This window comes from Triturus cristatus, chromosome 4_1 (genome assembly GCF_964204655.1).
Source record: "Triturus cristatus chromosome 4_1, aTriCri1.1, whole genome shotgun sequence".
Taxonomy (NCBI): Eukaryota; Metazoa; Chordata; class Amphibia; order Caudata; family Salamandridae; genus Triturus; species Triturus cristatus.
The window spans coordinates 251219945-251236045 of record NC_140585.1 but is presented as its reverse complement, the minus strand read 5'-3'; the positions used below and the strand labels follow the sequence as shown (position 1 = coordinate 251236045).

The 16101-nt window shown below is 47.1% G+C and overlaps 1 protein-coding gene across 1 annotated transcript in view; it reads right to left on the bottom strand.

Annotated features, from left to right (window-relative positions):
- The window catches only part of NUP205 (nucleoporin 205), an 839084-nt gene that overhangs the window by 740613 nt on the left and 82370 nt on the right, over positions 1-16101 (bottom strand). The window contains exon 6 of the mRNA XM_085651995.1: positions 1963-2191. Coding sequence (XP_085508121.1) covers positions 1963-2191 — 229 coding nt within the window. The remainder of the gene's footprint in view (positions 1-1962; positions 2192-16101) is intronic.

The following is a 16101-nucleotide window of genomic DNA, read 5'->3' as shown; positions in this document are numbered from 1 at the left end:
GCTGGCAACAATGCACAGTTGATATTACTTGATCCCTCCACACCGTTTGATACCATCTCCTACACTATTCTTTTGAGGCGGATCAAAGATATTGGCATCTTCAATAGGGCAATGTCGTGGATCAGATGTTACCTGACCGACAGAAGACAACTGATAGCTTTAGGACAATTCAGTTGCTTATCTCTCAGCCCTGCGCTATTCAATGTCTATTTGGCCCCTCTCATCTCCCGGATAACCTCCTATGGAATTGCCACCACATCATAAGACACACAATTGATTCTATCCCTAGACAAAGGCTCTTTTGGATCCGAACTTTACTTCAAAAATTGCTTCGCCAATGTCATCATCTGGATAGAAAATAGCCACCTAAAACATAATGCAGATAGATCCAAAATTCTTTTGTTCGCAAAGTACCGCTGCGGCCGAACAATTTTCTTTGTCTGTATTGTTGCATGTACTTCAATCTAATGATCTCGCATTATATGTAAAGCGCTCCGATACCTTCGGGTCTAGCTAGCACTATTAAAAACATATAAATAATAATGAAGTCAAACCTGATGCCCCCAAAGCAATGGTAGCCCAACTTCATTCCCCCACCCCTTGCCACAGTCGAATTGGCAAACAATTCCCCCAACCCTTGCCACAGTCGAATTGGCAAACAATCTACACGTTAAATTTTAAACCGCCCTTTCTTTCCACCCACACGCTCTGGCAGGCATGTGCTTCAACTGGATTAAATCCCATTTAAAAAAACGTTGAATTCATCCTCCTGGCCACCAGGAAAACAGTTGCTTTCGCTTTAGTAACCTGCAGACTTGACTACTGCAATAGTCTCTATGCAGGAAGATCTAAGCAACTGCTTAAACTGCAGATGGTACAACATGCTTCTGCTAGATTGGTGCTGAAACTTAAACAGAGCTCAGTATCCACAGCCCTGAAAAGATTAAACTGGCTACCAATCCATCAGAGGGTCCTATTCATCCTTATATTGGCGTTTAGAGCCTTCAATACCACGATCCCAAATACTTCACTGCTCTGCTCAGTCATCATAGGACCCAGAGGGTGTTGAGATACTCCAATGCCAACCCTTTAAAGCTTCCACCATTTAGACTTAAACCCCGGGGAGGGAAATCCTTCATGGTGCTTGGGGCAAAAGCTTGGAACCAACTCCAAAGCTCGCTTAGATTTATTGACACTAAAGCCAGATTCAAAAAATGTCTGAAGACCTGTTTTTTTTTTTTACCCCCGACTCTCTCTGACAATTTTTATCTAGCTCAACTCTGTTCTCTTTTCCGTGCTATCACACACAGGTTAAGTGGTCTCCAGCTAAGCGCCAGGATGCTCTCCAGTGAGCAACAGTGAGCTCTATAAATTCACTATTTATTCATACTCAGATTCCTCAGCTTGATCAAAAGAAAACCACTGCTACTGAAGTCTCAGATACTGTAAAGATACTTAAAAAAGAAGCCTTAGGTTTCGGCTTGGGCACTGCCACAGTTTTCTGAGCCACACCAGTAGTTCACGCCCCTACAGAAAATATGGGCCACGGGGTTCAATTTAAGCTCCAGTATGGTTCTTGCAGAACTACAATAATAGTTGGGGTGGAAACATTAGCACAGAAACTGCAAGGTGCTTCTGGTTTTCAACAATGGGAGTAACTGATCAACCAGTGGGAGTATAACAGCATTGTGGTCCCAGGATATCAGAGTTAAACAATATTAACTGTTACAACCAATGCCCCGTAGCATACATTGCCTTAAAATCTCAAGGAAAGGCCATACAAGCATGACATATAGCTAATCTAGAACACACAGATTTTAAGAACAAAGGGTGGTCTACCAAATGTTAACTGCCCGCAACAGCCCGTCAAGCCAATGCTTTAAGTTTACCTTGTACAAGATGAAGATCAAGACTGGTCGGTAGACAGGGGTCATAAAGGACACACATGAAAATCGATATTACCTTCCCTATCTTCGGTGCATTGCTCCAGAAAACTGACATCCAAGCAGTAGAGAAGGGCCATGAGAAGGGACAGGTTTACAGCATCCAATGAACCATCCGCTTCCACATTCACTTTCTCCAGGTAGCCAATTAGCAGTAGTGTGTCATCCTTGCCCAACGGTGACTGGCAGGTCCATGCAAACAGGCATTCTGCCAATGTCTGCCGACATTCCTTCACTAGATCTGCAACCTACAAAGACATTTCAAATGAAACATACAAAGTGAAATTTTCTTCTATTTTTCTGTACTCTAAGAGTAAACAAACAGGTACTGCTAGTCCTTTTAATTTATTCCATCCAGAATACAAAGTAAAAAGTATGATTAACTCACTGTAGTTACTCAATAGAGAAATGTATCTTTCTCTATATTTATGAGATATATGGCCAGTGGTAGGGAAACCAAAGCACTTTTGTGCAGCATGCAGTCCAGGTCTTAAAATTAAAGGTGGCTTAGTACACCCAAGTCTAGGCTGTGCCAGGCTCTAAAGCCCCTGGCATACTATTGTACAGGCCAAACACTAAGATAGACAGAAACCAAGATGTTCATACAAAGGAAACTGGACTAAGTACCCCAAGTAGAAAAGTCACCAATGACTACCAGTCCCTTGAGTTTATGCTACGTTCCTCCATACTTTCCAGAAATAAAAAAAGAAATCTACACAACATGAGAGGAAGCAGCATTAGTGGTAGCCATTATGGCTTCACCATAATGAGCAGCTAAACAAGAGAGCATGACCAATGTATTGTGATTGCAAAAATGCAAACAGTGACTTTCGAAGCTACTTTAAAGAGGACTAGGCATGCACTGGAAGGACTTTTAAGACTGTTCGACCTTGAACAAATATCGACCTGGAAATAACACATTTCTCAGAGTAAACAACCTGTAAAACTGGAGAAAATGTCTAAAAGCAGATCATACAGTTACTTTAATAATGCAGACTTGTGAGATCAAACAAGAACAAGGAGGGGAGAGAGACATTCTGAAGACTATTCAGTCATGACCTTTACGTACACATTTTAAGAAAACCTGGCATAGTTTGTTTTACTGATCAGCCAAAGTTAGGCCCTGGATAAAAATCAGAAACAGTTTTCTTCTGTGATAAGATATCTTTTCAACCTTGTACCCTTTCTCTTATTTGTGTGTACAAGGAGCGATTGCTAACAGATCATAAACTATATATATATATAGTCCTCTTCTGCTTACTGAAGAATAAAGCTGCTTTACTGATCGAGTGGGCTCGTGTGGATTCTTTCTTTGACTGGAATCGACAATCGTAGAAAAAATATATATATATATATATAGATATATATTCACTGAAAAAACCATAGGTTTCACACACGTTATAGTTACGAATTAGCATTTAAAAAACCTTGCAAATTCACTTAAAAAACCATAGGTTTCACACATGTTATAGTTAGCTGGACATTTCACTCGTAAAAAAACCAATGAAATTCCCCCGTTATAGTTAGTGCAGGCAACCATAACTCACGCGACCGCAATCCTCTGCTGATGACGTCAGATATTACATCACTGTATTTAGACACTTATTTACCCATGTCTTCTTCCATTAATCTTTAGCTATACATATATTACAAATATTTATTTTTCAGAAAGACACATATGTCATCAGTGATGTAATATCTGACGTCATCAGCAGAGGATTGCGGTCGCGTGAGTTATAGTTGCCTGCACTAACTATAACGGGGGAATTTCATTGTTTTTTTACGAGTGAAATGTCCACCTAACTATAACATGTGTGAGAGTCAAAGCGCTTTTTTTCGGCGAGTAGCATGCTACTCTGGAACCCATGAAGGATTAGTGGCGAATTAGTATAGTGAAATATGAAATTAATTTGAGTGGTGGACATGTTAGTCTGTTATTTGGATTGAGAAGGATAGCGGAGGGATAGAAGAGGGAAAAGGTTTGCATTTATATAGCGCTTGCTACCCCTGATGAGGTGTTGGAGTGCTTTAAGTTGAGTAGCAAGCTACTCTTGAACCCAAACAGGATTAGTGAGGAATTAGTATAGGGAAATATGAAATTAATTTGAGTGGTGGACATGTTAGTCTGTTATTTGGATTGAAAAGGAACTGTGGAGGGATAGAAGAGGGAAGGGTCTAGATTTCTTTTTGTTTTTTTGGGAGTTCATAGCAGTAGGAGGGGGTATGGGATGAGTAAAGGGGAGGTGGTGAGGGAAGAGTCAGGCAGAAGGGTTTAGAAAGGCTTGTTTGGGAAAAGAGCTATGAGATGATCCAAGGAGGGGTAGAGGTGGGAAGAGTCTAGAAAGCGTTATTTTGGGGATTATGGTAGTGGTATGGGGTTTGGGAAGAATGAGAGTGGAGGTAGAGGATATATTGATAGAGGAATAGGGTGAAAAATAGGGTAGTGCATCGAGAAGAGTAGTAGAAAGAGGTTTGAGAGGAGTTCGAGGGGAGGTAGAGGATATAGGGTGAGATATAGGGTAGTGCATTGGCTATGCTGAATTAGAAGCAAAGTAATAAATATAAAGATATACAAGTACATGGAAAATATATATGTGCATAAGGAAGATAATATATGTAGATTAAAGTTGCATTTAATAAACTCAGACTTAAGTGTTGTACTATAAATTAATGTATTTGTTTTTATTATTCGTAATTCAATAGTGAAGCAATTGTAGATAAGAGTTTTCTGAAGCCTTGAGCGGAACGTATTGCCTTTCTTGCCTCTAACTCTTGGTGTGAGAAGCTGTCCGGCTTCTTTATAGATAAGATCCAAACGATTCAGGACAGCTTCGGGTCAAGTATCCAAGTGCAGGTGGGGCAACCCACTCCGAATGCCCCCGCCCTTGACTCAGCCCGTATCTCCCTGCTGACCCTTGCTTAGCTAGGCAGTTAGCAGCAGTTGCGGAGGTAGTTAACCCTGAAGTTAACAATATCATTAATAGATTGCTTCAAACCGCCACGGTTCCCATGGAGTGGAAACAGGCTAAACTACTCCCCCTGCTAAAAAAAGCCCTCCTTAATCCCTGCTACTCTAGCCAGCTACCGACTTGTCTCACTTCTCCCGGCTGTGGTGAAGGTGTGTGAGAAGGCAGTCCACAAACAACTCTCTAAGTTTGTTGAGACTTCCGGTGCCCTCCACCCAGCCTAGTTGGGATTCAGGGCTACATACAGCATTGAGACTGCCCTTGTTGAGATGTCGGAGGCTATTAGAGAATGCCTGGATTCAGGCGGCAGAGCAGCCCTGATTTTACTGGACCGCTCTGCCGCCTTCGATATGGTGTGACATAGTCAACTTCTGGCCAGTCTCTCTAATATTGGAATGGCGGGTTCAGCATGGGATTGGATTGAATCCTTTTTAGAGAACAGGACACAGCAGGTATGGCTGCCTCGTTTTCCGCGGCACCAAGAAAGGTGACTACAGGAGTCCCTCAAGGATCAACTTTGAGCCCCCTTCTTTTCAACGTCTACATCATGCCTTTAATCTATTTGGCAGAGAAGCTGGTAGCAAAGATCATTGCTTTTGCGGATGATACCCAGCTCCTCTTTAACTGGAAAGAAAAAGATGTCCCCTGACTCAGCCAAAAACTGTCTTTCTGCAGTTTTCAAATGGCTCGCTGGGGCGCAGTTCAAATGCAACGAGGACAAATCTGAGGTCCTCCTATATGGGTCTTTCACTCCGAATTTCAGGGAAGATCTTTGGCCGGAGGACTACCCCAAACCTAACTCAACAGGGAGTCCAGTGAAGAATTTGGGGGTCTGGTTCAGCGAGGACCTCAGATTCTCACAGCAGATAAAAAAAATTGGCTGGAGTGTGCTTCAGCACACTGAAATTACTTAGAAAGTTCCTGCCACTTCTGCCCAGACCAGCAAAGGAAATGGTGACTCGTGCCCTCATCCTGTCGCGCATCGACTATGCCAATGCATTATATATTGGCCTTCCCGGTTATCAGCTGAAAAAGCTACAGACCATTCAAAATACGGCAGGGAGAGTGCTGCTGGGCATTTCCAGCAGATCGAGTACAAAGCAACATCTCCGGGATTTACATTGGCTCCCGGTGGAGCAGTAGGTTCTGTTTAAGGCCATTACTCTTGCCCACGGTGCCTTATACAAATCCGGGCCCTCCTATCTTAGGAGACGCTTTGACTTCTATGTGCCCCAAAGACATCTGTGATCAACAGCTCAATGCCTCGCAGTTATTCCACGCTTTTGCCTTGCCAGAACAGGCGGTAGCTCCCTTTCTTTCAGGGCGGCCGAAGCTTGGAACGCCCTCCCCTACGAATTACGAAACACCAAAGACCTTAGGCTGTTTAAAAAGCAGTTAAAAACCTTGATTTTCAATTAACATACAGCCTTGTTTAACGCTCCCCTCTGTCTCCGGCAAATTAGCTTCCGCGCCGGGACACTCCTGAGTATCCGTGCGCGCCAAGTGTTGCATAACATAACATAAGTAGTTGATAAAAAAATGTTATTATTTGTGCAGTCACTTATATACTTGTTAAACATAGAATAATACAACTGTAAGTAATATGTAAAACAATTTAAGCAGAACGAATATCTAGATCTTTAAAAACATAATTATTATTATACATGTTTATACAAAGCAATACACATATGTAGGTACACATCCATAGTCCAAATAAAGGCTTATATACAGAGTGATCTGCTGTATATTTATGTTAGAGTATATATGTGGTATTTCTAGAGTGCAAACCAAGCGAAAAGGCAGCAAAGCGCTGTACAAGGTCAAAGAAAAGCATAAAGTCAATAGGTGATAGGAGAGGCAGCTGGTCCATGAACGGCAAATGCACCATTGTGGTTCAGTGTTCTTGAAAGAGCAGAGTCTTCAACTCTTTCCTAAATTGGAGCAGCTTTGGGGTGGTCCTGATGGATAAAAGGAGGATGTTTTAGTTTGTGGGTGTACACATAAAAAATGCCTGCGGTCTTGTTTTTCCTTTTTACATATACCAGCCTGCAGTCTAATTCTGACCCTGCTCGGTGTGCGCCAGGAACCACCAGAGACGGTGAGCGTATCAGCTAGGTAGGAGGGTGATAATTGCGATGGCCTTTGTAAATGGATGCAGCCGGACCCAAAACTAGTGCCAGATGGCAAAGAAGCCAATGGAATGAAATGAGGACAGAGACTCAAACAACATCCCCATATCACCCAAAAATACCACAGCTTATATGTGTTTGGTAAAGAATACTGTCAAAATGTGGAGACATGACATTGGTATTCAAAGGCAGATACCTCTAAACAATTTCCCTTAGAAGGGACTTTTTATGTGGAGAAAATAGTGCACTTAAGGAGGGCTGTGAAAAGAGGCGCTCCAGAGGGCCAACTAAACGTAAATCTTGATTGTTCTACTCAAGTTTGTAAAAAGAATTAATGACTTAGCGTGGAGAAGCTCAGTTCTGCCTGTTGTGACCATGACGGAGGACTAAGGTTCTGCCAGCCTTCCATGCTGGGTGAGAGAACATCACTCAGGAGGATCAAGAACACTTGCCTAGAACCTGTAGCACCAGCTTCTGCCTGACCCAAGACCAGTTGGCCCTGTGAGATGAAGGAGATAGCTTGGAGGGAGGAAGATGCAATGGAGATCCGTTGCCTAGATCTTGGGATCATAGAGTGAGAATCTGGACTGTCAGGGTGGCTGCACCAATCGGGCTGCCTGCCTGTATGCCAGAGTCTGTATCCCCTTGCAGGTGGGAGCCACAGTGAAGAATAAGGGATACCGTCATTTCAGCTGCGCTGTGAGACTGAGCCCAATACAGAGCTGTGACCTGAAGGGAGACGTTCCTTTGTTTGTGCCGTCCGCAACCCCTGTATACCAGGTGGGGGCCACAGTGGAGAGGGTCTTCGCTCTGTATGTGCCTCTGCAACACTACCTGCGTGTCAGGAGGAAGAGGCCATGAAGGAGTAAGAGGACAGGCACCCTGACCTCCACGTGCAGCTGGGAAAAAACAAGCTGTGAACTGTGGGGAGTGAGAGCAACGACCTCAACTCCCTCGTCCGGAACCATTGGAGACCTGCCTTCAGATTCCAAGAGAGAATTATCCATCAGAGGAGAACAGAACGGTAGCCACAGCTTCTTGACATCTGGGTTCAGACGAGCTGCCAAAGGGTGCCAGGGGACTCTGAACCGCCACTGCACAAGAGTGGAACTTGTTCGGAATTGACGCACTCCAGCAAGGTGACTCAAAAATCCTGAACGTCAATGAGCACACCCAGTATCCTCAATGGAATCAAGAACAGATCTTGTGTAGGGTCAACATACAATAACGCTGCTTTAAGACAACACAACAAAAGGCTTCTTGATCCAGCAAGCAAAATATCCTCTTGTAGTCGGAGTTCATAACTGTAATACATGCTTTTATACAATGGAAGACAGGAAATCATCCAGATTTTTCCCCCTCAAACTGAGATAATGAACAAAGCTTTGGATTCATGTCTTCATGCATATAGCTTGAGAACGCAAATTTCAGAATACGGATGGGCCTGCACTCGATCAGTCAAAACAGAGTTGTAAATGTTCGAGTCAAAGGAGTGTGGAACTCTGAACAGGCAAGATGTGTGCTTTCAGAGTTTACAAGGCGCCTCTTGTGCATTACCCATACCAGGGTCCTAGGGTCCTGGGTCATGTAATGCTGCTTAATCAGCTGAATGTGGTGCAGGTATGCATGGCCACAACAGAGGTGAGGTTTGGACTGGTCTGTGAGAAATCCTGAAAAACATGGAGGGTCTGCCCACAGAGGCTTTTGGCGGCAGTGACCACATGAGCTTGCAATTAATCATCTTGCTGGTGATATAGAATATGTTATATCATACCATTGCCAACACCACTACCCATACTCCTCCTCCGTCCTTTCCGCTGTTCTTTTCCTCTTTCCTACCCACAGTATAATCGCTCCAGAAGTAGGTTGTTAAACTTTGATGTCTTTCTCATCATGCTCAAGCTTGTTGATTGTGTCGATCATTACTGTTGATGTGCCCACTACACTAGGCGATATATTCCGCTTAACATATATAGGAAATATCTGCATTCTCACGCTAATATTCTTTGCATGTTTAAAACCTTTAATAAAGAAATGAGGCAAAAAAACCAAAGCAGTGTATGGTAATTGAAAATACACCTGTATAAAAAGGTGAATCATGTTGAGTTTTAGTGCTTAAATTAAGCACGTTGTTGAATCATCCCAGGCTGCTCGCAAGCAACTACCAAACTGTCCAAATCCCCCTTCAACAGTCTAAGAATTCTAACACATTATGTTATAGATATTTGCATCGCACACAGCTACTCAAAGAGTGCCCCGTCGCACGCCCAGGGGAATGAGAACAGGAATAGAGAAAGAGGCTATTAAAAATGAAGGTATTCAGCCTCTTCCTAAAGATCTTAGGATACTAAAGGTGACTTAAGTCTAGTGGAAGTTGGTTCCAGGCCACTGCCGCCATATACGAAAGAGAGCTGCCAACTACCCTTGTTAAGCAGAGCCTCGGAGTACAAGCCATAAGCAATGAAAAAGAGTAGAGACGCTGGAAGGGGCATAGAACCTAAATCGCTTTCTCAAATACACCATGGAGGGCTGCATGTGCCATTACCAGGGACTTAAATTTCAACCTCCCTTTTACCGGCAATTACTGCAGGTTATGTAGGTGTTGCCTGGTGCTGACCCTCTTAGGGAGGATGAGAAGAGTTCTAGCCACGCCATTTTGGACTATCTGAAGCTTGTTCAGTAAATAGCCGGGCAAACCAAAGTATAATGCATTGGCGTAGTCAATGCACGAAGTAATCAGTGCTCTGGTAACAGTTTCCCTTGCAGAGAGCGGGAGTAGTGAAAGAAAGTTTTTCAATGCTTTCAAGATACCAAAGCACATTCCAGTCAGCTTGTTAAACTGAGAGCCAAAGCTTAGCTTTTCGTCAAACAAAATACCCAAGTTCTTCGCGGGTTGACCCACTGTGGAGGCAGAGAAGACTGATCCAGCCAAAAAGAGTGCCAGAACTGAGGAAGAGAATCTCAGTTTTATCCTCATTGCATTTCAGCTGAGCCGAAGTAAGCCAGTGTAAAACGGCTGTCAGGCATGTTTTGACATGGGAAGTGGAGCATTCATTTTTATTCCATGTGAAAATGAGCGGAGTGTCATCGGCATATGCAATGACTTAAGCTCCAGATCCTCTGCCAACCGGGAGAGAGAAGACACATAGATGTTGAACAACAGAGCGACCTTTGACCCTGCTCGCAGGCAGGTCGCTCCCCACGCTGCTGTATTGGTTTTGGCTGTACGTGTCTTGTTACTCAATTGCATGGTTCTCCTTTTGTCTCCCTCCTGGTATTTCTTTCTGTCTTGTTGCTGCATTGCATAGTTCTCCTTTTGTCTCCCTCCTGGTATTTCTTGCTGTCTTGTTGTTGCATTGCCTAGTTCTCCTTTTGTCTCCCTCCTGCTAACTTTTTGCTGCGTCCTCTTTTTGCCTCTGTTCCCCCCGCCGTCTCGCACCAGTTTTCCCCGACGCTGCATCCCTGCAGCCCCGCCCCCCTGCTCGCCCATTCGCCGCCCCGCTCCCGCCTCCCAGCTTCCCCTCCCTCCCGCCTCCCCTTATTTGGAGGCCGCGCAGCGGCCACGCCACTGGCGCCCCGGAGGCACGCCTAGGGCAAGCCCGTCTGCGCCCATCCACGCCAGGACCGCGCCAGACCCCCTAAGCCCCACGAACGCCATGACGCCCGCCTCCGCTACAATGCCAGCACCCTCCACGCACTCAACGCCGGACGTTCACGCACCTGCTGCTTGGACACCCCAAAGCGCACCTGTCACGGGGTGAAGCGGACCGAGGAACGTGGCGTCCAGGACAAGACTCTGACCAATACCCTCTCCCCTCCCACAGCAAAACGAGTGGTTCCCTATGGGAACCCCGACACCCGGCGTAACAGAAGATCCTGGTGTCTGTTCCTTTAACTGGCAGGCCTGTGCAGAGAGCCCCACCCCCAACAGCGATGACGAGGAAGCCTGGGCAGATATAGGAAGTGCAGCCTATTCCACGATGTGCATGGACACCGGAGAGCGGAAGGAGTTGATTGAGAGGAACAGGAGCGGGATATCGAGAACTGGCGGAGAGGAAGGCGAAACACCGAAGGAGAAGATCGGGGGACGTACGGACGAGACTGGGAACTGCGGAGGAGCGAGGGAGGAGCAGAGGACGGCCGGAGACGACGTGGAACCCCAGCGACGAGAGACAGGAGGCCAACGACCCCGTGAGCCGCCCAGCCACGTTCACGGAGGAGCGTGGCTTTCCAAGGTACGAGAGCGCATACGGGGCTGGGGAGAAAGAAAGGGAGGGACCGAGTAAGGGGACAACCGGGCACTAGTCAGTAGCGTTGGTGTATGCATCCCGTCACACCCCTTCCTGAGCACCACTTCACTTGAAGGTCTGTCTACCAGTGCACCGAGTGTTCCCTCACCCCCGTTCCCCTAATCAGACCGGGCCGAAACCCGAGTTCTCAGGGCTGTTTTCTTTCTTTCTTTGAGCGCGTGAGACCCAGGGACCTGGGGAGACCCGTCCAGCTTAACCTCCACTGTGGAAGAATCCGGAGAGGAAGGACCACGGCGGGAAGGAGAGAGCCCAGGGAAAGAATCACCGAAGCTCCCCTACCTTACTATAGACCCACCCCCATTCGTAAACGAAAGACTAGACAAATAAAAGCGATTAAAAAACCCCCTCGGTCTCCAGAGTTATCAGATCCGTCACAGCACCCAAGGACCTTCTTCTGCCAGAACTGCAGCTTCTCCAGCATACGGCCCGCCAACCCGCCCACCAGGAAAGAACCCAACTACCTCAGCTGCATCCTTCTCAACACCTGCTCCGCCCACAAACACGTCGTTGAACTCTGGGACCTTCTCGACTCAACCTCCCCAGACGTCGCCTTCCTGACGGAGACCTGGCTGAACGCCTCCTCGACACCTGACATCACCATAGCCATCCCGGAAGGCTACAAGATCACCCGCAGGGACCGCACCAATGGAGGAGGAATCGCCATCGTCCACAGGAACACTCTCAGAGTCTCGACCAACACCAATAACACACTCAGCACTGCCGAACACCTGCACTTCCAGATTCACACCGACCCAAACACCACCCTCAGAGGAACCCTTGTCTACAGACCCCCCGGACCCCGACCACAGTTCTATGACTCCATGTGAGAAAGTGCCATCTTTCTTGCATGGTATGCCCCCACTTTTGCTGAATTGCTGAATGTACTTTGACTGAGTGTGCCCTGGACTCCTGCCAATCAGGTGCCCAGGGCCTATGTTCCTTCCCTAAAACAAACCAAGCCCCAATTGGCAAACCCTGGCCACATGTCAGGCCCTAGTAAATGGTACCCTAAGTACCCAGGGCTTTGTGACCAAGGGAGGCCTCTAAGAGCTATAGCACACCTTGTACCACCTTTAGAGGCCCTGTACCCTTACACACACACACACACACACACACTGCCTTTGCAGGCTGTGTGTTTGGGTGCAAAACCAAAACAAAGTCGACATGGCACACATCCCTGTGTGCCATGCCCATCATCTACACTGCCATGGCATACATCAGTCACCCCTCTAGCTGGGTGCCTTATGCCAATGGTGTGGGCACAGGAGCAGGAGCCCTGTGCCCCTACAGTGCCCAGGTCAATTCCTGAGCCCTGTAAGTGCAGTGCTGCCATTTAAGAGTACATGGTGCTGAGAGCTCGTCAAACACGAGCTCCACAGCACCATAATGGCAACACTAAAGACTGGGAAGTTTGGTATCAAACTTCTCAGCACATTAAACCCACACTGATGCCAGTGTGGGATTTAATGTACCCAGCACCCCAGAGGGCATCTTAGAGGTGCCCCCTGAAACCTAACCTACAAATCCACGTCTGTTCTGAGGCTGCCTAGGCTGCCACCCAGCAGACATGTTGCTGGACCCCTGGGTAGGAGAGCCCCTGCTCTCCTGGTCCTTCAACAATGCACATCCTGGGCGAGGTGCTAAATCTCCTCCCCCAGGATGGGCAGGGGGAAGTTTCAAAGGCATGCCGCCTCTGTGAGCTTCCCCAGGCCCCTGCAACCCCCACTCTGGCGGGAAGCTTTGGCCGGAAACCCCAAATAAGGACAGGGGATGTGCCAGCCTGCCAACCCCACCCCTCAGGTGGGGGAGGCGAGGTGAAGCACATCTCCGGGCTCTCGCCATCTTGAAGATGGGGAGCCCTACCCTATCAGGACTAGGCTACTGCCCCCCTCCCACAGGAGAAAGGCAGGATAGGGGGTGTACCCACCCCAGGACGGGGACCCATTGGTCCCTGTCCTTGACCTACCTGTAAAGCCCCTAAATCTAGTATTTAGGGGCACCCTGAACCTTCCTTCCCCAGATTCCAGATTCCGAAATTACAAGAAGAGCGAGAAGAAAAGAAGACCTGTCCTGCAGCTGCGAAGGAGAGGGAGACACCAACTGCTTTGGCCCCAGCCCTACCGGCCTGTCGACCTCGAACCTGCTCCTGCTCCAAACCCGGCATCTCTTGTGGCCAGCAACCTCAGAAACCCCGGAGGACCTGGCTACCTTTGAACTCTGATCCCCTGGGTCTCCCATGAGTAGAGTCTCTACTCAGAACCTACCTTTCACCCCTGGCAGCAGCCCGGAACCGCGATCCCAGCCCACTCTACACCAGCCAAGCCTGGCCGGTGCCGGAGTGAACTAAACCCACGAGGACGACCCCACGGCGACTGTGACCCCGAGTCCGGCACCCAAGGACCCCCCTCGACAATCCTGAAGAAGCCTGCAGCCTCAGAACAGTGTGCCACCCCAACCGCGATCAACAGAGGGTAAGATTTTCCGACACCAAAAGGCACCCCTGCACCCGGCACCCCACGGCCCTCTGTGTCCAATCCCGGGGTACCTACCTATCCTCCAACTACCCAACTTACCTCTTGAAGTGGTGGTGGCACCTGAAGAGTCCTCGTCCCCGAGCCTGCAGTCTTTTTCCAAACCGGAGATTTCCCATTGAAATCCATTGAGCGCCCGAAGGCTCAAAAGCCCTCTGCACCCAGCCGCCCGAGTGGCCCTGGCAGTGAAAACTCTACACTTTCCTACTTCCCCACTTGCCCTGAGTAAGTGACCAGGAGCCCAGCTCCCACAGCCGCGTGGCTTGCCAGACAGCAGCCACCAACCAAGGCCCCCCTATCCCTCATAGGATAACATTGGGCCTAACTCTCTCTGCACCCGGCCGTCCTAGAGTCGCTGAGGGTGAACCAACTGTACCTACCTGACCCTGGGAGACCCCTGAGTCTGTGCCCAGAACCTCAACTCTGCCAGTCGAGTACTTACCCTTAAACCGCAAACTCTATTTTCCTCATAGGGTAACATTGATTGGCTTTTTCCTGAAATTTCTTCTAAGTGTGGACTTTTCAAATCTTCAAATATTCACCAAAAGTCAGCCGAGTGACAAAAACGAATTTACTCACCTGCTCTTAGGTGAGCTCCCAGTGCTGGATCTTGGTGCCCAGCACTGACTCTGAAAAGTACCCACAACTATACTTACCTTTAACTCATTTTACTTCTATAGGAAACCATTGACTGTTTTTCTGTGAAATTTCTTCCAAGTGTTGATTTCTGCAATCTTTAAATATTCTTCAAAAATCGTATATCTGAAAACTTAATTACTTACCTGTTTTGGATAAAGGTCCCAGTACTGAGTCTAGGCAGCCAGTACTGGATTACAAAAGTAACGAGAACATACTGTACCTATAACCTGAATTTTCTTCCATAGGGAATCATTGATTGTTTGCTCTGAAATATTTTCTAAGTGTCAACTTTTAAAGTAGATAAATATTAGTTAAAAATCATTACAGTACCAAAGTCGACTTTTATCAACTGATTCTGAGAACTGACCCAGGACGGAATCTAGGATCCAGTCCTGGAATTACAAAAGTAATCTAAAAAGTAATCTGTTGCATATAACTTGAATTTATCATTGAGCTCAATGTATTGTGTTTAGAAATAGAGTTGCCTACTGCAACTACTTGTAACGGTTTACTAAAAAGTCTATTGCATATACAAAAGTATTTTTATGAAACATCTCCTGTCGAGAAAGTATATTTTAATTCCAAGTGTTGGTTCTAAAATAAAACAAGCATATATTTTTTATATACAAACCATTGGCCTAGAGTTCAGTTATTGAGTGTGTGGAACCATTTGCTGACTGAGTGTGTAAAACAAATGGTTTACACTCCCCTCCGATACTGCCTTACTGCTCGACCAGGCTAGCACTTTGGAGAGTAAGGTTATATCTAACTTTAACCTCTGTTAAACCCTTGGGGTCTGTGGACTCTGTACACCCTGACCTATTAAGGAACAGTATATACAGAGCCACTTTCTCACACTCCATCGCTGACTTAGTCAGTACACACGCCCTCACCCCCACAGACTACATCCTCCTCGGGGACCTGGACTTCCAAATCGAGAACAACAACTACACCAACTCCACCACCCTGATTGACAACCTCGGACTGAGACAGCTCGTCACAACACCCACCCACTCTGCCGGCCACACGCTTGACCCCATTTTCTCTGCAAACACCCCACATCGCCTTCAACCACCCACCGAACTCCACTGGATCGACCATCGCTGCATCCACCTCACCTTCCAGAAACCCACCACGCACCACTGCACCCAACAACCCAGACTCCGGCGCCCGCAAACTCAGACAGTGGATCGACAACTGCGCCAACACCCTCGCCCTGCTCAAGCAACCCTCCAACAGCCACACCAGCAAGAAAGCCAGCTGGTTCACTGAAGACCTCCAGGCCTCCAAGCAAACCTGCCGAAAACTAGAGAAGAACTGGTACCGTGAACGAACACCAGACAGCTACACAGCCCACAAGGACGCCACCCGCAGACACCATCACCTCATCAGATCCGCCAAAAGGGCCTCCTTCAAAGACCGCCTAGACAACAACACACACAACAACAAAGAGCTCTTCAACATCGTGAATGAACTCTCCAACCCCAGCTCCAACACCAACGACATCCCACCTTCGCAAGACCTGAGCTACTCGCTGGCCACCTTCTTCCATCGCAAGATCGCAGACATCCACGACAGCTTCA